Source organism: Saccoglossus kowalevskii, chromosome 2 (genome assembly GCF_978046115.1).
Source record: "Saccoglossus kowalevskii chromosome 2, keSacKowa6.1, whole genome shotgun sequence".
Lineage (NCBI taxonomy): Eukaryota > Metazoa > Hemichordata > Enteropneusta > Harrimaniidae > Saccoglossus > Saccoglossus kowalevskii.
In genome coordinates, this window is record NC_140642.1 from 35,417,636 (window position 1) to 35,440,826 (window position 23,191).

A 23,191-nucleotide genomic window follows, 5' to 3' on the forward strand; every position below is an offset into this window, starting at 1 on the left:
TAACCATGTTCTATGTTGACAGTATTACAGACATTCACATGGTGACAGTGTCTACTAACCATGTTCTATGTTGACAGTATTACAGACATTCACATGGTGACAGTGTCTACTAACCATGTTCTATGTTGACAGTATTACAGACATTCACATGGTGACAATGTCTATTAACCATGTTCTATGTTGACAGTATTACAGATATTCACATGGTGACAATGTCTACTAACCGTGTTCTATGTTGACAGTATTACAGACATTCACATGGTGACAGTGTCTACTAACCATGTTCTATGTTGACAGTATTACAGACATTCACATGGTGACAGTGTCTACTAACCATGTTCTATGTTGACAGTATTACAGACATTCACATGGTGACAATGTCTATTAACCATGTTCTATGTTGACAGTATTACAGATATTCACATGGTGACAATGTCTACTAACCATGTTCTATGTTGACAGTATTACAGACATTCACATGGTGACAATGTCTACTAACCATGTTCTATGTTGACAGTATTACAGATATTCACATGGTGACAATATCTACTAACCATGTTCTATGTTGACAGTATTACAGATATTCACATGGTGACAATGTCTACTAACCATGTTCTATGTTGACAGTATTACAGACATTCACATGGTGACAATGTCTACTAACCATGTTCTTGTTGACAATATTACAGACATTCACATGGTGACAATGTCTATTAACCATGTTCTATGTTGACAGTATTACAGATATTCACATGGTGACAATGTCTACTAACCATGTTCTATGTTGACAGTATTACAGACATTCACATGGTGACAATGTCTACTAACCATGTTCTATGTTGACAGTATTACAGACATTCACATGGTGACAATGTCTACTAACCATGTTCTTGTTGACAATATTACAGACATTCCCATGGTGACAATGTCTACTAACCATGTTCTATGTTGACAGTATTACAGACATTCACATGGTGACATTGTCTACTAACCATGTTATATGTTGACAGTATTATATTCATTTACATTGTTTATAAATAGAAAGAAGATATGAATATTGTTTGTGAGCGATTCACAACAAGTAAATTGAGAAAGTTTGAAGATTTACAAAACATAGAAACTTATGGTTTCAGAGGAGAGGTAAGAATCCATGATACAAATTTCATTTCCTTTATAAGTGCCTGGCAGGCGAAATATGTTTGTACGTATTAAAATATGTCGTTTTTGTACATCAAAATATGTTCTTTTACACTAAACAATTTTTTTTTTACACCATCATGATCAAATATGTTCTTTGTACATCAAAATATGTTTTTTGTACACCAAAATATGTTGTTTGTACATCAACATGTTCTAAATATAATTGTTGCACTCTGTTTTCATCAGGCATTAGCTAGCATTAGTCATGTGGCCCATGTAACTATAACAACAAGAACAGCTGACTCCAAGTGTGCTTTCAAGTAAGTCAATATTTGACCTGGTCTTGGTTTTTTTCTTATTTATTTCCACTTTCGGTAATTGTTTCAATCTATTCAATCTATTCACTTGTCAGATTTGTTTTGATTGTTTCTCACAGTTTATAGTTGGTATAATTTTGTTTTCATAATTTTCCACAAAATGTAAAATTCCCTAGTAGTCTTATAATGATTCTTCTTTGTAGTCCCTGTTCGGACACAGTCCGTAAACGAGGACTTATGTTTTGACCTCCGTGGGTGCGTGCATGTATGCGTCCGGACCTGTATCTTAGAAATGCCTGGACCAATCACATTCAAACTTCACACATACATCATACATGATATTATACATATGCACATCAATTTGTTTCACGATCTGATTCAAGATGGCCGAATGGCGGCTATTTTTGTGCTAAAAATCATCAAAATCAAGCATTTTTCGACTGTTTACAGATGGATTTTGTTCAAGATTGGTATATACGTTACACATTATAGGACCTTGATGCACATCATTTTGACTGGCGGCCATTTTGTTTTAATAAATGTGGTTCTAGTGCCATATCTTTGACTTGCTTTGACTCACTGATTATGTTCAAATTTTAAATATTCATTATAGATCATGTCATAAATATACAGATATATTGGTTTGACGATCCTATTCAAAATGTCCAAATGGTGGTCATTTTTGTGCTAAAAAATCATCAAATATCAAGCATTTCTGGCATTTATGGATGGATTTTGTTCAAACTTGGTACATACATTAGACATTACGGGTTTCTGATGCATTTTCATTTTATTTTTCAGATTGGATTAAAAAAGGCTGACTGGCGGCCATTTTGTTTTAATGATTGGGCTTCTAGAGCCATATCTCTTAAATGCTTTGACTGATTATATTCAAATTTTATATATTCGTTATACATCATGTTATATATATATACATGTATTCAAAATGGCTGATTTTGAATGTTGTTCCAGAGCAATATCTCTCAATATGGACAAGTACTTGTTTGACGATCAAATACAAATGTCAATCATTTTAATGTTAAAAAAATCATATTTCTGACATGGTTATATTACTATAAACAAAACTATATATCTTAAATTTGATAACTAACGGGGACTGTGCCATTGCATGGCTTGTTGATATTTATTCATTCACTTCTTCCATTGTACAATTAATGAAGTGCATCATATAACACAGATAAAATATTTTGCAAAGTCATTATGTTCTGTAATCAGAAAACTAATGATATATTATGATACCTTAGCAAAATCAGAAAACCTGTGTAACCATCAAATAGCTATTTTTGAAAAGCTTTCTGACCTAACAGGTTATTGATTACACTGCATTATATTCAGTAAATCAAATGTATATCATTGGTGGATTTGTCGAGAAATTTTATCATTAATTAAAACATACAATTAAATCTGTGATAGAGTTGAAGAACCCCAATCATTGAAATTTTGTGTTAAGAATTGTTGCTCACATGTGTAGTATATATCACATACCGCAATTCTTCTATCAATTCGACCCCTCTATTAATTGGACCACCTAATTTTGTCTGCAAAAATATTTTTTGTTTTTCCTCTTTTTATCCGGCCACTCACAGGAAAGGGGGCATTCAAATTGCTATCATCCCAGCAAATGTTTCTCGCAATGAATAACCATAAAACAAGTTTACTATGTTTGTCTTCCTGTGCATTATTCTGTCACTTCACACTCTTTTACCCACAAAGAAACAATGAAGTCATCCAGACGTGGTGTTGACTGCGTGAGCTTTGATAAACCCAAGTGCGTCTTTGTGTTAGAGGGTCTATGGTCAAACTGATATGCTACTCATATGCTCATCACTTTCACTGTTGTGGGCAGAGTGATTTATGATTGTCGGTAATTTAGACAAAAACAAAATTAATGTAAATGAACTAGTAACCACAATTTTCCCATAATTTTCCCACCGCTGGGCCTAATTTGATAGCTGCTCACTAACGTCTTGTAAAACAATCATGTAATGTAATCAATCATTCAGCTTGTCGTCTGGCGTTTATTGTTTACTACCAATATGCTAATGAGGAGACAAAGTGGAGCTGCGTTATTTTAAACATGCTAATGAGGAGATAAGTGGAGCTGCTTTATTTTAAACATGCTAATGAGGAGATAAGTGGAGCTGCTTTATTTTAAACATGCTAATGAGGAGATAAGTGGAGCTGCTTTATTTTAAACATGCTAATGAGGAGACAAAATGTAGAGGCGTTTGAACTGAGACTGCGTTGTTGGAAGTCAAACTTGTGTTGTCTGCAGGGAAACATTGGATCAACATTGACCTGTAAATCATCATGTAATCAATTATTCAGCTGCATTTAGATTTTCCTTTAATTTTGTTTTGTATTACAAGCCAATATTACTGTGAAGTATTCACCAATGTCCATCAATGTCTTGCCAAGTTTTTTGACTGCTTGCCATTTATCTAGTTACAGCAGTGATTAGACATGACGTTTTATATAAATTGAAGTTGGTGAAACATTTTCAGGGCTATCCCACTCTTCCAAAATATGCTAAGCAGTACCAAAAAAAACAGTACTAGAAAAAGATTGAGTGAGTGTATGTGTTATTATATTTATTGCAAATTTACGTACAACTGGCATAATCGAACTAATACATTGTTTACAAAACTGTTCTGTTCTTTAAGTGGTAGTTTGTTTTTCGTTCTCAATCCTGCAGTTCAGTTGCTAGAATTTATACCCCTATAATTCGTCCACTCAAAAAAATAATTTCTGTTTTTCTTCTTATAAATCGGCCACTCCCAAAAATAATTATTTTTTCATGGTCGAATTGATCAAAGGATTACGGTAGGACTCATTTTGAATAGCACATGTTAAGAGAACTGTGGTGTTTTAATCATAATTGTAAATTATATATAGGGGCAACTACATTGATGGTCAACTCAAAGGTGCTGTCAAACCATGTGCTGGTAATAAAGGAACTCAGATAACAGTAAGTCTTGCAATCCACAATCAATGTTTTAATGTTCCATTGTTATATCCTGTTTCATTGTATGAATAAAACATTCATTTTATACACACTCTCTATTGTTTTTAGTCTGAAAACAAGGCCTTATTCATCTTATCACATCTTTAAGGTCCATTCTCACTAAAATTGTTATCACTGATATTGACACTCTTATTTTCTGGATAGGCTGGGAAGTCTCAGTTGATAATGTACCTATTGGAAATGAAATTCTTACATCAATTTGAATTTGTTTTGACAAAAGTAGCAGCTTGGAACTTCCGTGACCAGTCAGTAAATATTTAGGGGCAGACCAGTTCCATATAAAATTTAGCAGACTAGGACTGGTGGCTATTCTTAGTCCCCTTTTTACTTTTCATCTTGTAAATGTCATAATAATTAACCTTTGTTGACAGACACAGTCGCCATCATGAAAAGACTGCCACTGTTTTCCAAAAATACCAACAATCTACATTTGATCTTGTCATCAACTGGCATGCCCAGGCTAATTTCATTCTAACTTGGTATGACTTGATAGGTTACTAATGCATGTCATGGGTGGTTGCAGCAGACATATTTGTTCCCATGTTCTCTGAATGCTTGTAAGAAACATTAGGCACAACTGAGAGGGTGACTCATTTTTTATTAGTCTTACTAAAGAAAGGACATAATTGTGTTGTTCTGAATCTTGTTTTTTCAGGTTGAAGATTTGTTTTATAATGTCTCAACACGAAGAAAAGCTTTAAAGAGTCCTGGAGAGGAGCATAATAAAATCTCAGAAGTTATAAGTAGATATGCCATACATAATGCTGGAGTTGCATTTACATTGAAAAAGGTACTTCATTATTATCGAATGTATGTTATTCACATATTGACTTCTATTACTAAATATGTCAGTCTGTTATTCACATATTGACTTCTATTACCAAATATATCAATCTGTCATTCACATATTGACTTCACCAACTTTCAGCCCATCACTTTAGACAGCAATGTGTCAGCCCATCATTTTAGACATTCGCCTTTCAGCCCATCATTTTAGACATTCGCCTTTCAGCCCATCATTTTAGACATTCGCCTTTCAGCCCATCATTTTAGACATTCGCCTTTCAGCCCATTATTTTAGACATTTGCCTTTCAGCCCATCATTTTAAACAGCCACCTGTCAGCCCATCATTTTAAACAGCCACCTGTCAGCACATCATTTAAGACAGCCACTGTCAGCCCATCATTTTGGACAGCCCCATCTTTCAGCCCATCATTTTAGACAGCCCCACCTTTCAGCCCATCATTTTAGACATCCGCCTTTCAGCCCATCATTTTAGACATCCGCCTTTCAGCCCATCATTTTAGAAATTCGCCTTTCAGCCCATCATTTTAGACATTCACCTTTCAGCCCATCATTTTAGACATTCACCTTTCAGCCCATCATTTTAGACATTTGCCTTTCAGCCCATCATTTTAGACATTTGCCTTTCAGCCCATCATTTTAGACATTTGCCTTTCAGCCCATCATTTTAAACAGCCACCTGTGAGCCCATCATTTTAGACATTCTCCTTTCAGCCTATTTTTTTTTAGACATTTGCCTTTCAGCCCATCATTTTAAACAGCCACCTGTCAGCCCATCATTTAAGACAGCCACTGTCAGCCCATCATTTTAAACATCCATCTTTCAGCCCATCACTTTAGATGGCCATCTGTCAGCCCATCATTTTAGATGGCCACCTGTCAGCCCATCATATTAGATGGCCATCTGTCAGCCCATCATTTTAGATGGCCATCTGTCAGCCCATCATTTTAGATGGCCACCTGTCAGCCCATCAGTTTATATGGCCACCTGTCAGCCCATCAGTTTATATGGCCACCTGTCAGCCCATCACTTTAGATGGCCATCTGTCAGCCCATCATTTTAGATGGCCACCTGTCTGCCCATCATTTTAGATGGCCACCTGTCAGCCCATCATTTTAGATGGCCACCTGATGGACTACTTTCTACAATTTTTTCTGTAAATCACAAAATAACTATACATAATCAACAAAAACTAAATGATATTTTTCTGTCTACATACGGTACTAGCAACTACTAACTTCTATTTTAACATAGTTTTTCAGCACTTTTTCGGCTAGAAGCATACTTCCAAACTATACATGGTGTCTGTGATTAATTACAGCAAGGTGAGAGTGTAGCTGATGTAAGGACACCATCTAGTGCCAGTAAAATAGACAACATCAGGACAATATATGGAGCATCAGTAGCGAGGTAATATTTCCACTTTAATCTTCATGTAGTTCATAATCCCTTTGAACTTTTTTAGAAATCAAATTATTGATGCAACTAACATTCTGTATCTTTTGTTCAAATTGACAACTGGAGGAGGCTGGTAATGATTTTGTAATCATTGACTCTTTCAAAATTGTTTCTCCATTTGTCATCAAAATTACATTGTGTCACTGCATGATGTGCATCTACAGGCAGTTTAATAGAGCGAGACACATGTTTTCACCAACTGCCTATTCTACCAAGTAGGTTCTCTTCTGTGTACAGAACTATACCCATTTCAACAATCTTCTTCAACAATGATATACATAGACTGAAAGAGGTAATATTTATTGCATATTAGATCTGGATATTATGAAGACAAGTTAAAGGGGAGAAATATTCTTTGCACATCAGTCGTTTTAAGGATGTGTACTGAAATCCTCAGAGACCAATGTTGTTTGTTAACATTGTCTTTCAGAGAACTATTGGAGGTATCGTTTCAAAATTCTAAATTGTCTTTCAAAGTTTCTGGTTATGTTTCTAATGCTAACTATTCAGTGAAGAAGTGTATATTCCTGCTCTTTATTAACCGTAAGTAATTCACCATTTTGATTATTGGGACAAAGATTATTGGGAATAGATTGAAAGCAGAGCCCAAGGCCACGGTTGGACATAGAGGTGGACCAAGCTTAGAATAAATGGATTTTTCTATTCATGGGTTGAATGTTTGTGTGCCTTAGCATGGGTTAGACATAGAGTTGTATTAGGCTTAGATTAAATAATGTCCTCATGCAAAGGGTTGGATGTTTTCTAGCAATTAATTTGTGTTTGTTTGTCAAAAAAGTGAAATCAAACTTTTTATCATGTCTTCGTCATTTTTTATCATATCTTTGTCAACTTATGAATTGGCCAATAGTCATCAAGTATGATGTGATAGACCCGTAGTCATCAAGTATGATGTGATTGACCAGTAGTCATCAAGTATAATGTGATAGACCAGTAGTCATCAAGTATAATGTGATAGACCAGTAGTCATCAAGTATGATGTGATAGACCAGTAGTCATCAAGTATGATGTGATAGACCCGTAGTCATCAAGTATGATGTGATTGACCAGTAGTCATCAAGTATGATGTGATAGACCAGTAGTCATCAAGTATGATGTGATAGACCCGTAGTCATCAAGTATGATGTGATTGACCAGTAGTCATCAAGTATGATGTGATAGACCCGTAGTCATCAAGTATGATGTGATAGACCCGTAGTCATCAAGTATGATGTGATAGACCCGTAGTCATCAAGTATGATGTGATAGACCTGTAGTCATCAAGTATGATGTGATAGACCAGTAGTCATCAAGTATGATGTGATTGACCAGTAGTCATCAAGTATGATGTGATAGACCAGTAGTCATCAAGTATGATGTGATAGACCAGTAGTCATCAAGTATGATGTGATTGACCAGTAGTCATCAAGTATGATGTGATAGACCCATAGTCATCAAGTATGATGTGATAGACCCGTAGTCATCAAGTATGATGTGATAGACCCGTAGTCATCAAGTATGATGTGATTGACCAGTAGTCATCAAGTATGATGTGATAGACCAGTAGTCATCAAGTATGATGTGATGGACCAGTAGTCATCAAGTATGATGTGATAGACCCGTAGTCATCAAGTATGATGTGATAGGCCCGTAGTCATCAAGTATGATGTGATAGACCAGTAGTCATCAAGTATGATGTGATTGACCAGTAGTCATCAAGTATGATGTGATAGACCAGTAGTCATCAAGTATGATGTGATAGACCAGTAGTCATCAAGTATGATGTGATTGACCAGTAGTCATCAAGTATGATGTGATAGACCCATAGTCATCAAGTATGATGTGATAGACCCGTAGTCATCAAGTATGATGTGATAGACCCGTAGTCATCAAGTATGATGTGATAGACCAGTAGTCATCAAGTATGATGTGATAGACCAGTAGTCATCAAGTATGATGTGATTGACCAGTAGTCATCAAGTATGATGTGATAGACCAGTAGTCATCAAGTATGATGTGATGGACCAGTAGTCATCAAGTATGACGTGATCGACCCGTAGTCATCAAGTATGATGTGATAGACCCGTAGTCATCAAGTATGATGTGATAGACCCGTAGTCATCAAGTATGATGTGATAGACCCGTAGTCATCAAGTATGATGTGATTGACCAGTAGTCATCAAGTATGATGTGATAGACCAGTAGTCATCAAGTATGATGTGATAGACCAGTAGTCATCAAGTATGATGTGATAGACCAGTAGTGTTCAAGTATGATGTGATAGACCAATAGTCATCAAGTATGATGTGATAGACCAGTAGTCATCAAGTATGATGTGATAGACCAGTAGTCATCAAGTATGATGTGATAGACCAGTAGTCATCAAGTATGATGTGATAGACCAGTAGTCATCAAGTATGATGTGATAGACCAGTAGTCATCAAGTATGATGTGATAGACCAGTAGTCATCAAGTATGATGTGATAGACCAGTAGTCATCAAGTATGACGTGATAGACCAGTAGTCATCAAGTATGACGTGATAGACCAGTAGTCATCAAGTATGATGTGATAGACCAGTAGTCATCAAGTATGATGTGATAGACCAGTAGTGTTCAAGTATGTGATAGACCAGTAGTCATCAAGTATGATGTGATAGACCAGTAGTCATCAAGTATGACGTGATAGACCAGTAGTCATCAAGTATGATGTGATAGACCAGTAGTCATCAAGTATGATGTGATAGACCAGTAGTCATCAAGTATGATGTGATAGACCAGTAGTCATCAAGTATGATGTGATAGACCAGTAGTGTTCAAGTATGATGTGATAGACCAGTAGTCATCAAGTATGATGTGATAGACCAGTAGTCATCAAGTATGATGTGATAGACCAGTAGTCATCAAGTATGATGTGATAGACCAGTAGTCATCAAGTATGATGTGATAGACCAGTAGTCATCAAGTATGATGTGATAGACCAGTAGTGTTCAAGTATGATGTGATAAACCAGTAGTCATCAAGTATGATGTGATAGACCAGTAGTCATCAAGTATGATGTGATAGACCAGTAGTCATCAAGTATGATGTGATTGACCAGTAGTCATCAAGTATGATGTGATTGACCAGTAGTCATCAAGTATGATGTGATAGACCAGTAGTCATCAAGTATGATGTGATAGACCAGTAGTCATCAAGTATGATGTGATAGACCAGTAGTCATCAAGTATGATGTGATAGACCAGTAGTCATCAAGTATGATGTGATAGACCAGTAGTCATCAAGTATGATGTGATAGACCAGTAGTCATCAAGTATGATGTGATAGACCAGTAGTGTTCAAGTATGATGTGATAGACCAGTAGTCATCAAGTATGATGTGATAGACCAGTAGTCTTCAAGTATGATGTGATAGACCCGTAGTCATCAAGTATGACGTGATAGACCAGTAGTCTTCAAGTATTACGTGATAGACCAGTAGTCTTCAAGTATTACGTGATAGACCAGTAGTCATCAAGTATGATGTGATAGACCAGTAGTCATCAAGTATGATGTGATAGACCAGTAGTCATCAAGTATGATGTGATAGACCAGTAGTCATCAAGTATGACGTGATAGACCCGTAGTCATCAAGTATGATGTGATAGACCAGTAGTCATCAAGTATGACGTGATAGACCAGTAGTCTTCAAGTATTACGTGATAGACCAGTAGTCATCAAGTATGATGTGATAGACCCGTAGTCATCAAGTATGACGTGATAGACCAGTAGTCATCAAGTATGATGTGATAGACCTGTAGTCATCAAGTATGACGTGATAGACCAGTAGTCTTCAAGTATGATATGATAGGCCAGGTGTCATCAAGTATGATCAAGTCCTTAGACCCATATTGAGGATATGTTGACTAACTTACAATGGATGAGTGTTAAACAGCGAATCCATTTTAATAAGATGGTTTTAATGTGAGGAGTGTCCCATAATTTGACACCTGAGTATCTTATTTCAAAATTTAAATATCTTAGAGAAGTGTACTCATATGACACAGTTTCAATTGTACGGGATGACTTAGGGTCCCATCCGACCACAAGTCTTTCTCACTACTTCAGTTGTCAGAGAGTGGAACTCTCTCTCTCAGCAAATGCGTAATCACGTTATGTTTGCTGTTTTTAAGAAGTCATGTTCTCAGTATATTTTACAAAAAAACTGGTAAATTTTAAAAATATTCTAATGTAATTGTTGCTTGTATATTTGTATATATTTTTATGGCTTTTTTTCTGTATTGTATTTTAATGTAATATTTTAAATGGCTCCTTGTAAAACAGCCTTTAGCTGACAGGATTCCGAATAAACTTATTCAAAACCAAAGCAGTTAGCCAATTCGCTAGCGAGTTTGCAAATTGGCTGCCCCAATACTTATGAAACTTGCTGTAAAATCAAGCATTTCTTTCATTTCACACCCAGATCTTGGTTATACATTGTCAGCTGTATGGTTGATACATTGAACCTATATATAACAGGACTGATAGAGTTTCTCACATACATTGACTGATTGCAATCAAACTTTATATGTATACATCATGTCATTGTTTGTTCTGATTCAAGATGGCTGACTGATTTGTTTATTGCAGATCGTTTGGTAGAGTCATCAGCTTTGAGGAAAACTATAGAGGCAGTGTACACATCTTACTTACCGAAGAATTCACATCCATTTCTGTACCTAAGGTGAGACACATTTGTGGCTGCAATATTTTTGTGCGTCCATGTGCTTCTCCACCTGTATTTCAGACATGCCTTGACCCGATTACGTTCAAACTTTACACATACATCCTGCATTTTAACATACATTTGCACATCCATTAGTTTTGCAATCCGTTTCGAGATGGCCAAATGATTTTTGTGCTCACATTCATCAAAACCAAGCCTTTATGCCATTCCAAAACCAGATCTCTGCTGTGTATGGTCAATTGGGTGCATACATTGGACGTTCTAGATCTGATTTAAAATTCCTGACAGGCAGCCATTTTCTTTTCACAAATGCTGTTCCAGAGTTGAATGTCTGATATACATCATGTCACATATATGCATATTTATTCATTTGGTGATCCAATTCAAAATGGCTGCTATTCAGAATCTGAATCTCAGTTGTGCATGGACAGATTTCATTCAAACTTGGTATTTGATGCATGTCATTTTGTTTTAGTGAATGCAGTTTAAACTTTGAAAATTCACAGAGACTATGTAATGCAATTACTAGGTATCCATTTTAAAAAGTGTACTTTATAGGTGTCATAAAATCTGCATTGTACCTGTAGTCTAGTACCATTAGTCTAGTTTTAAATTCTTCACTGTTGTCGGCTAAAGTCACCTGAAATTATCTGCATTTGTCATTCTAAATAGAAGTATAGATATATTTCTAAGTTCAGAGTTCACCCTAAAAACCCACTCTGTCAGTCTCAGCATTACTCTTCCACTGCAGTAGAAATAATGACAATCTTTTAGAGCTTCCACAAAAACTAATGATCCATGTATGTTTTTACTGTCTTTCATATCTTGGTAATTCTTATCGTTTTACAATGACAGTAATAATATGAATGTAATAACATTCTACTATTTTAATCTTTTTATAGTTTAGAGATTTCTCCTCAGAATGTTGATGTAAATGTTCATCCCACAAAGCATGAAGTACATTTCTTACATGAAGACATGATATTAGAGGAAATACAGCAGTGTGTAGAGCAAAAGCTACTTGGTGCTAATGCATCCAGAACATTCTTCACACAGGTAATTGCTAACCCTGTTTTGTAATGACACAACATATTCATCCTAGAATTTCTGGAGAATACCTGTTATTTTCTATTTTCCAATTATAATGCACTTTTGTATCAAGCCTAACCAACTAAACCTATCATGATACACCTTTGTCCCCTGACATTTTTCCTCTGTCTAACCCACTAAACCAATCAGGATGCATATTTTTCTTCTGACTAACCCACTAAACCAATCAGAATACACATTTATCCTCTGTCTAACCTGCTAAATCAATCAGGATGCACATTTTTTCCTTGCCTAACCCACTAAACCAATCACAATACACCTTTATCGTCTGTCTAACCCACTAAACCAATCAGAATACACATTTATCCCTGGCCTAACCAACTAAACCAATTAGAATACACCTTTATCTTCTGTCTAACCCACTAAACCAATCAGAATACACATTTATCCCTGGCCTAACCCACTAAACCAATCAGAATACACCTTTGTCTTCTGTCTAACCCACTGAACCAATCAGAATACACATTAATCCCTGGCCTAACCCACTAAACCAATCAGGAAGTACATTTATCCCTTTGCTAACCCACTAAACCAATCGGAACACACTTTTATCTTCTGTCTAACCAACTGAACCAATCATAATGCACTTTTTTTCCTTGCCTAACCCACTAAACCAATTACAATACACCTTTATCTTCTGTCTAACCTGCTAAATCAATCAGAATGCACATTTATCCCTTGTCTAACCCATTTAATCAATCAGAATACACATTTATCCCCGGCCCAACCCACTAAACCAATCAGAATACACCTTTATCTTCTGTCTAACCCACTAAACCAATCAGAATACACATTTATCCCCTGTCTAACCTGCTAAATCAATCAGAATACACATTTATCCCCGGCCCAACCCACTAAACCAATCGGAACACACTTTATCTTCTGTCTAACCAACTAAACCAATCAGGATGCACATTTATCCCCTGTCTTATAATTTGGTCTCTGTTCGTCTGGAGTCATATTTCAGAACCCTGTGGACCAAATCTGTTTATTCTTTGCATGTGCCTCGTACTTTATCTGGGATATATGCACATGCAGGGTTTACTGATTCAATCCAAGTTAGCTACCTGGCAGCCATTTTGTTTTTGAAAATGTGGTATCTTATGCATGCTTATTCAAATGGTGGCCAAATTTGGTACATACATTGTACATTTTAGATTACATGTCCATGACAATTTGTTTCATAATGAGATCAAAGAAGGCTAAGGGATCATTTTATCATATTTTGCATATACTTCATACATATTGGAATCTAATTTATACTTATACTAGACCAGCCAATTATTCACTCTCAATTACTAACTATGCTTTTGGTCTATATTTTATTTTTGGCATGAATAACATTTCCTCTGATTCCAACGACGACTATTTCCTTAATAATGACTTGTTCGTAATGAAATCATAACAATAATTGTATAACTTGTATGATTTATCTGATACATGTAACTCTTATAGCTATTATATCATTCTTACTTTCATGGTTACACTATTTTCTATATTGTTGGTATCCAATATATTATTGTTATTACATTTCCAGGCTTTACTCCCAGGTGCTTCCATACAAACCTCTGAAATTTTACCGAGCAACACTGGTAAAAGTGGGGACAAGGTCTATGCTCATCAGATGGTGAGAACAGATAACAAAATACAGAAACTAGAAACATTTCTTAACAAATCCCAGATTTCATCGCCCTCTATCATTCCTGAGGAAAGTGCTACTTTGAGTTCTTCCAGGATTGCTACACCAAGACCTAGCAGTACCAGCAGCATAGATAATTCACCAACGTCTGCCAGTACAAGCGACAGAGGGGCTGTCCGAGTTGCCCGTACTACCAGTGCTGATGAGTTCAAGGAAGTAGCCAGTACCAGAAGCTCAGGGAGTGTCCAGGAAGTTGCTTGTGTCTCTTTAGGTGACACAACAGTTGATTTTACTCAGCTTGATAATTTAGGGAAAGAAAACAAATTGGATTGTACTGTAAATGAAATAGAGGAAGATAATGAGTTGGTTACCATGGATACTTCTGTTTCAGGGTAAGTACATTATAATAGTTACTCCAAAATGGTTAGAACATCATACAGATGTGCTTCTTTGCTTAGAAACTTCATCATAAGCTCTGATTGACAATCCTAGTAAATTATGATTCACTTCTTTCCCTTGCTTATTAACTAGGGTAATATTCAGATATACTCAACTGAACTACCTAGTACCTGAAGAGGATCTTTTAATCACTTTGAAAATTATTCTGTTAGTGTCGTCCAAGAGAATCAAATGCGTACAATGACAATGGTCTATCTTCAATTATGAAAATCTGAATCTAGCAATCTGATTGGCTGAAACAAGGTCTTATACCTGGCACTGGAAGACCTGTGATCCCACCACAAAACTTAATGAACTGGCTTAAATATCTAACTGAAACGAGATTGACTGTGAGCACTGTTTATAGTGATTGCGACTGTGTGATAAACTAATCAAAACAGGCAAACCGAATACGAATTATTATTGGGAAAAATAGTAATATATTGCGCATTTTGTGAAAAAACTCCCTGTGAGAAACATGCTTGTTCATTGCAGCATAGTGTTTGAATTGAACACAAGATGTCATCGACGTGTTCGTTCCTGTCACTCGCCAGACCTGTCGTCTGTTTTTGTTAATCAACGTAACTGCAAAGAATCATAACTAAAAACTTTGTATATTTTACTGTTTTTGCTTTGTGTTTATATGCGGAAATAGTGTATAGTCACTATTGCCACTAGCTCATTGAAATATACAAGAACTGTTGACCATTTTGCCATATGCCTCACCCATTTATGCATATGTTCTATAGAGCATGTTTTAGCCCTGAACTTGATATATGATATCTAGAACACGCACTACGCAGCAGGTAAATTTTAATCCTTCAAAATGAATTAGAATGCCAGTTTACACAAATAAAACCAAAATAATGCATTAACAATGAAAATCGGGGTTTTATGTTTTCACAATTTTAACACTTTTAGGTGTTTTTAAAAAAAAACTTTTTCATCACCCCTTACAATAGTACTATAATCCAAGAAAAGACCTTGAGAGAATTAGAAATTTACACATAGCAACATGATATAAACAGTAAGTTTGTAGTGTATTTCTTGTGCCAGCATGTTATAATGAGTTTATAAATGGTAATCTTGGGTAAAATTAGCATATTTAGAGCTTACACTTGGTTATTATCTCCCACAAAATATGGTAATTTTACCTAGAGAGGTCTTATATCCACTACAAAATAGCCTCACTTGCCATTTATAACCTCTAGACAAAAGCATATTTTAATAATCCAGTATACAGTATGGTTGTATCGACTGATGCCTGCTCACTTTATTAGTCCCCGTTCGAAGTCCGAAAACGGGGACTTATAATTCGGTCTCCGTCCGTCCGTGTGTCCGTCCAGAGTTATATTTCAGAATCCTGTGGACCGATTCTGTTCATTCTTTGCATGTGCCTAGTACCTTATGTGGGACATATGCACATGCAGTGGTTTAGCGATTCGATTCAAAATGGCCGACAGGCAGCCATCTTGTTTTTTGAAAATGTTGTATTTTAAACATGCTTTGTCAGTTGTCATTCAAACTTGGTACATAGATTATACATGTTAGGATACATGTCCATGACGATTTATTTCGCAATTGGATCAAAGATGGTCGACTGGCAGGCATCTTGTTTTTTTTTTATGCGGTATCTTGGATGTGCTCTGTCAGTTTTCATTCAAATTTGGCACATACATGTACTTTATACATGTTAGGATGCATGTCCATGACAATTTGTTTCAAAATCTGGTCAAGGATGGCTGAATGACAGCCATCTGACTTTTTGGTCTTACTACTATATTTCCACAATTTATGTACCATTTTCATTCGTATTTGGCACATACATCATACATATCAGTGTGTTTTATAATCAGATCAAAGATGGCCGAATAACGGCTGTTTTTATTTTTGGCCATATTACTACTACACTGAACACGTGTTTTGATGTAAATAAACAATCTGGGTCTATACGCCACTTGGAACTAAAGTTTCAGGGACACGCTTGCGACAACTTCTCCGCTTTAATATGACGAGCACAAAGAGAACTTTCAAAAATTTAACTGGGAAAGTGTCAATTTCTAATGACTTGTATTATGATCACTTCAACAGGAAACAAAGAGAATATGATAGTGATTGTCAGGATAGTTCTAGTTCATTTGTTAGACAGCCACATAGAAGAGAGATTACACTTACTAGTGTTTTAACACTACAAAAAGAGATTGAACAGAATATGCACAAAGGTTAGTGAGTGGGCGAGTGTGTCTTGCATTCAATATTTTGATGATCTGGGGGGCAAAATACTTATCTACCATAATAATTACCTTGACAGTAATGATAATAAAATGGTATGGTAAAGAGGTTACCTTGTCTGTTGCCTGGGTGCAATATTGAGCAGTTGTAATAGTTGTGCTATGTTTTGTACTCTATGCTTTCAATACCCTTGTAAACAGGAGTTATTTCTAAGGTTTCTTTGATTAAATATTTACACATAGTTGTTGGTCAAATACTTCTTAAATTCTAACTTGACTCAAAACTAACTGGAGTTGTGTATATATTTCATATATTCTATGCATTTATCAAGTTATTCAGATATCAGGAATATTCTATTTTATCATGTGTATCCGTCACTGCATCATATTTCATGCAGTTATTACTTGTGACAGTTATTGCTTATTGATGTCAATCTCCATGCAAAACCTTACACATTACTTTTGTTATTTCTTTACAAAATTTCTGTTTGTAGGTTTAAGGGATATGTTCAAGAACCATACTTTTGTTGGCTGTGTAAATCCAGAACTAGCTCTGATGCAACATCATACTAAATTATATTTAGTAAACACTGCTAAAATAAGGTCAGTTATGCCAACAGAATATTTTTTCTCAATTATATATACGTCATATGCAACAGAATGGGGAAGTGTTTGTTTTCTGTTTCCAAGAATCTTTTGTTGATCAAACAAATAGATGTATTTGAAACCTTTTTTTAAATAAGTGTTGAACATATCATTTTAATACAAAAAAATTAAATGCGTATCAGCATCATCTTTCTATATTTCCTAGGATGTGAAGCAAAACTTTACACTAACTTGTAGTTTATCAAAATGTGTGAAAAGAGAAAATGACAGAATGTTTTTGCTTTTTAGCACTTTGCTTTTTTTCACCTGGCTTGTGCATTACTGCACTGCATTACTAGACATTTGAACTCACTTATAATTTAATAACTTGAATGTGCATGGGTATAATGTCAACGAATTTTTAGTAAAATTGTTCTTTTCGAATGCATCATCATCTTAGGCAATGCAACACAAGACAAATAACAACTCAATGACTCAAAAAAAACATATTGAAAATAGTAGTAGGTAATCATAATCCTTTTCATACATATTACTGTTGTTCATTGATCAATTGCTCCTACACCCCTCCCATCACATACAATCAAAGACCAGTCAATGCATTTCATCCACACTGGCAAACAAGTGTTGATAATTTATCATGCACAAAATTTACTTTGTTAATTTATTTTTCAGTCAAGAATTTTTCTACCAGCAATTCATGTATGATTTTGGTAATTTTGGATTCCTGAGATTGTCGGTACGTGCAGCTAATTCTCATTATTTTGCAGTGACTTATAATGACATTACTGATAAAATTGAACAAGAAGAGTAATGGTTTTGCAAGACAATGGATGTATTCCTCTCAATACATCTATATCATATGCTTGAGTTGTGCTGTCTCTCATTTCTGAGTCTGTAAACAGGCCCCAGGCAACTATTGACAGGAAATGATACTTGGGTACTATGCATCTTCAATTCTATAAACAATTAGCTAAATAAAAAAAAATGAAAAATTACGTTATACATTATGTCACAAATGTTGACATGCATTATTTCAATTCTGATTCTAAATGACAGACTCAAATCAGTTTTGTTTACTACTAAACTATTTGGGACTCTATCATGTTATTGAGTTCAGCACCTTTGAATAACCTTTCTATATCAGGGCAGCCTAAACAAGTGATCTACTTAATATATTTGTATTTACCTGTCATTCAGTTGAAATAATAAATGTTTATCAATTCCTTGTATTTGTCAGATATAATTATTTTGTTTTCACATTTTCTCTCAGACACCTGCTCCCCTTTATGAATTGGCCATGATAGCCCTTGATTTGGAGGAAAGTGGATGGTCTGAGAGTGATGGTCCTAAAGAAGACCTTGGGCAGTATATTGTTGATTTTTTCAAGTCCAAAAAAGAAATGTTATTGGATTATTTTTCAATGGAAGTTGATGAGGTATGTCCATTTATTACCCCTTCTTTATTTACTCTGCATGAGTGAAAACATATATGATAAATAGGTTGTTACAGGTATACCTGTTATATTACACTGCATGCTTTACATCAGTCTGATCTTGATATTTTGAATCATCAGTTTGCATAAAGATGATGACATCACAGTCATGCAATAATCTTTAAATATATCTACTCTGTAATTTCAATCACATTATTCAAAATCAATATTTTTCACTTCCAAGTGTATATTGGAATCTTGTACCGAGTTCTTGCTTATGAGTTAGGTCAATCTTGAGTGCAAAAAAGCCATCATTTTGTTTGTTGTTTCACAAATTATTTAGCGCTTTCTGTTAACAGACTGATAGTTTAATTTTGAATGGTGTTTCAAGTTATTTTAGCAGCAACACAAAAGTCCTGCAAAGCACCATCTTTAATCTCGTTCAACTTGAACATTGAATAACTTGCCCACAATTCACAAGATTTGACTATCTATGGTTGTGTCAATTCTATTTTTAGTAAATCAATGAACTGCCCGACTGCACTCAATTGCCTGCTACGTATTATGACGATTATGCTACACAAAGATTTATGTTGCTGTTTTTCAGGATGGTCAACTTTGCACTTTACCACTATTATTGGAGAATTATATTCCTCCACTAGCAGGTCTGCCAATGTTTATTCTAAGAATAGCAACAGAAGTAAGTGAATTTGTTGTGGTATTACTGCATGTACATGATCCTCAATGACAACATCATTTCTATTGTCTGTATTTGTCTCAAGTTTTAAGTGATAAGCAAATTTTTGTACACTGAACCATTGCTGTCTGTTTTTACCAAAGGTTGATTGGGATTCTGAAAAGGCTTGTTTTGAGTCATTTGCCAAGGAGTGCAGTAAGTTTTACACAATAAAAAAAGCATTTGTTTTTCCAGAACAAGGAATCAAAGAAGTAAGTCTATTACTCTTATGCGCAGCAGAGTCCACCTTTTGAAACAAATCCTGTTTTCTAGAACCACTCATATTTCACCTTTAGAGCCTATGTTGCTTTGAATAGTTCTGACAAAAATAAACCACATTTTGCAATAAATAGCACTTCCATAAACAATGGTACAATAAGTTTTATGAAGTATATGATTATAGTTTTCTCTTAAATTGGGAATACTGAGTTTTCTCATTTGCATACAGTACATGTCGAATGTGAACCAACGTCAAGTCACAGGCTGAAAATATAGTCTTGGGAAACACCATTGTGTATATCAGTTAAATAGTAGACAATGGAATTTGTTCAATTGGTACCATCATAGTGAAGCACATAGATGATATACTTATTTCTAGCTTGTAAACTGCCTTGCATAAATCAAATAGCAAACCATGAAGACAGTTATAAGAATGTTTTACACTGCATGTCGGACAAAATTTCCTTATCTATGAAAAAAACACACTGTGAAATAATCATCATTACTATTGGCAATATTGGGCTGAAATCTACCAGAAAATTAGTATTAGACTTGAAATAATGTAAAAGTTTTTATTTTATTTGTATCCACAGACTGATGATGCATGTGCTGACTCATGTGGTGATAATTGGAAATGGAGTGTGGAGCATACACTATATCCAGCTTTCAAAGCTATATTATATCCACCTGCTAGCTTTGCACAGGATACCAGTATACTGCAGATTGCCAATCTTCCAGACTTGTATAAAGTATTTGAAAGATGCTAGATATAATTTATTAAAATCCAAATAACAAAGGAGTGACTTGATGGTCAATTTAGTGACAAATCATGCAAAATCTATTCATGATAACATGTCACAAACACCATAGCAACGATGTATCAAAATCTAAGTATGGTAATTTGTTAAATAAAATCACTCCAAAGCCAAGGCTCATTGGTTATGTAATTGCCATTATCTTTCTCCAATGAAAACTTGTGCTAATAATATTTGTCCACTCATTTGAGAGAAAGTGCAGCTGTATAATTGATACATAAATATATTACCATGGCAGCCATGCAAAACAAAAGTGTCAGCACCCTAGCTAGTCATACTCCTATGTAGCAGAGTATCATCTAATGTTACTTTATTGTGTAATTCATACCTTTGCTTTCAAATTATAGTATAACAATTTATTTGTATAATTACGTGTCAACATTTTACAGTTTTTCTTGGACATTAGGAAGGGTTAATTGTTGTAAGAGATGATACAATTTTACATCTGACTGTCATTCACATTGACACTACAAAATAACCTGTAAATTGTTAAAGTATTGCTAGCTTTAACTTTATTTTACTAATAAATTGTTCTATATTTACATGAATATATTTGGTGTTATTAATTTATCAACTACAGCATCCCTGGGTTGTAGTACTGTCACAACATAATTTGAAGCACTATCAATTTTGAGTAACATGAATAAAAATCAAATGTTAAAGTTACTGTATTTGTGAGTTATACCTGTTAAAACCTGACACATTGCATTGTTTATAATGTGTGTAATATAGAATAGAGAATTCGGTGTACAATTCGGTGACTAGGTTTACACCCTAAGATGATGAAAACTCAATCACAACCGAAGCCACAGAACTGCTTGGTAATGTTTGACTATTAATTGACAAGGCAGACATCCAGCAAATCCTGTAGGTGTTGTATGTATCACAGTACACATATTACTTTACATTTCAAAAGTCAAAATACAATACAACATTAAATGTTGATGGTTGTCACACATGAATTTCATGTAAATAATGTATGTTACACATGTTATGTATGACACTACAGTCCTCTGTATCAAACAGGATGCAGCACAGCGAGCGAGGCCCTTTAAGAGTTAATCCAGCAAACTAGTGAAAAAAAAAAAATTAAACACTAAAAATTGTACAAAAACTTGTCTCTATATATACAATGACTTTGCCAGCTCCCCATATAGTTAACTACAGTCCCTCTATGTGGTTAAACCCTACTAATAGTGGACATTTTCAATTAAAATATGGGCAAATTACATGCATCAGTAGATAGTTTGGATACCTGATGTTTTTTTTAGCTCCGCTGTCGACTTTGTCGAGCGGAGCTTATCATATGAGTGATTGTCGTCGTCGTCCGTGTCAATGTTTTACTTTTTCGACTTCTTCTTGAAAACTACAAGCCTGAATGCTTTGATACTTGGTGTATATGTGCCTTGGGTAGACCTCTCTCAGATTTGTTCATTTCATGATGATATCTTCAATTCTCTAATTTTGGTGAATATTTTTGTCATTTTTAGTAAAAAGTGATATTTTCGACTTCTTGTTGAAAACCGCAAGTGCAATTGCTTTGATATTACATATATAGGTACTACATGTGGACCTCTCTCAGATTTGTTCATTTTGTAATGATATCTTTAATTCTCTAATTTCGGTGAATATTTTTGTAATTTTTGGTAAAAAGTGATATTTTCGACTTCTTGTTGAAAACCGCAAGTCCAATTGCTTTGATATTACATATATAGGTACTACATGTGGACCTCTCTCAGATTTGTTCATTTCATAATGATATCTTTAATTCTCTAATTTTGATGAAAATTTTTGTAATTTTTGGTAAAAAGTGATATTTTCGACTTCTTGTTGAAAACCGCAAGTCCAATTGCTTTGATATATTATACATATAGGTACTACATGTGGACCTCTCTCAGATTTGTTCATTTTCTAATATCTTCTGTTCTTTAATTGCCATGTGCATTGCTAACAGCGGAGCTATCTCAGCCGACAGGCTGCTTGTTTTTGTTTTTTTTGCAATTCGCAAAAGATCCTATTGGAAATAAGTTTAGCATGAACATTCTTTATTCTATGATTGAACTTGAAGGAAAATCGTTTTGTCAGCAATATGCATTCGTTTATCCACTTCCATAATATAAGTATACGGTATGCTCAGCTGTTATGCCCCCCTCCAGTTTTCACGGTCGAGAGGCCCCTCCCCTCGTGTCCTAACAAGAAGTGTGGTAATAGCATGGAGGTCTAGTCAAGGTCAGGCTGAAATGATTTAATCAAATATCGCAATGCGTTTGTGTAATGCCAAAGGCGTTTCAAGCTAGGGCCGTAAGGCTTTATGGCATTTCGCAAACTTTTCATTAAATAAATCATTTTGTTTGGAAAAAAAACCATTAGGCCAAAGGGACTGCCTCAGGCCTTACGGTGCTCACTTGAAATCCCTTGGGCTTCTCGCGGACGCATAGTTATACTTCCATGGTTGGGGCAAAACCCATTAGACAAGAG

At 35.1% G+C, this 23,191-nt stretch overlaps 1 protein-coding gene across 2 annotated transcripts in view; it reads left to right on the top strand.

The window, feature by feature from the left end:
- LOC100377875 (DNA mismatch repair protein Mlh1) overlaps positions 1-21,384 on the top strand; it is a 28,953-nt gene extending 7,569 nt beyond the window's left edge. The window contains exons 4-19 of one of the 2 annotated variants that reach the window (XM_002735662.4): positions 1,042-1,140; positions 1,387-1,460; positions 4,374-4,446; positions 5,159-5,293; positions 6,631-6,719; positions 7,198-7,310; positions 11,391-11,484; positions 12,390-12,543; positions 14,135-14,628; positions 16,766-16,896; positions 17,400-17,508; positions 18,184-18,247; positions 18,782-18,946; positions 19,551-19,643; positions 19,784-19,891; positions 20,492-21,384. In XM_002735662.4, coding sequence (XP_002735708.1) covers positions 1,042-1,140; positions 1,387-1,460; positions 4,374-4,446; positions 5,159-5,293; positions 6,631-6,719; positions 7,198-7,310; positions 11,391-11,484; positions 12,390-12,543; positions 14,135-14,628; positions 16,766-16,896; positions 17,400-17,508; positions 18,184-18,247; positions 18,782-18,946; positions 19,551-19,643; positions 19,784-19,891; positions 20,492-20,665 — 2,169 coding nt within the window. In that variant the 3' untranslated portion in view covers positions 20,666-21,384. Of the gene's footprint in view, positions 1-1,041; positions 1,141-1,386; positions 1,461-4,373; positions 4,447-5,158; positions 5,294-6,630; positions 6,720-7,197; positions 7,311-11,390; positions 11,485-12,389; positions 12,544-14,134; positions 14,629-16,765; positions 16,897-17,399; positions 17,509-18,183; positions 18,248-18,781; positions 18,947-19,461; positions 19,644-19,783; positions 19,892-20,491 lie in introns of those variants that run through there. The other variant, XM_085507446.1, reaches the window with a different exon arrangement.
- Positions 21,385-23,191: the final 1,807 nt, after the last annotated feature.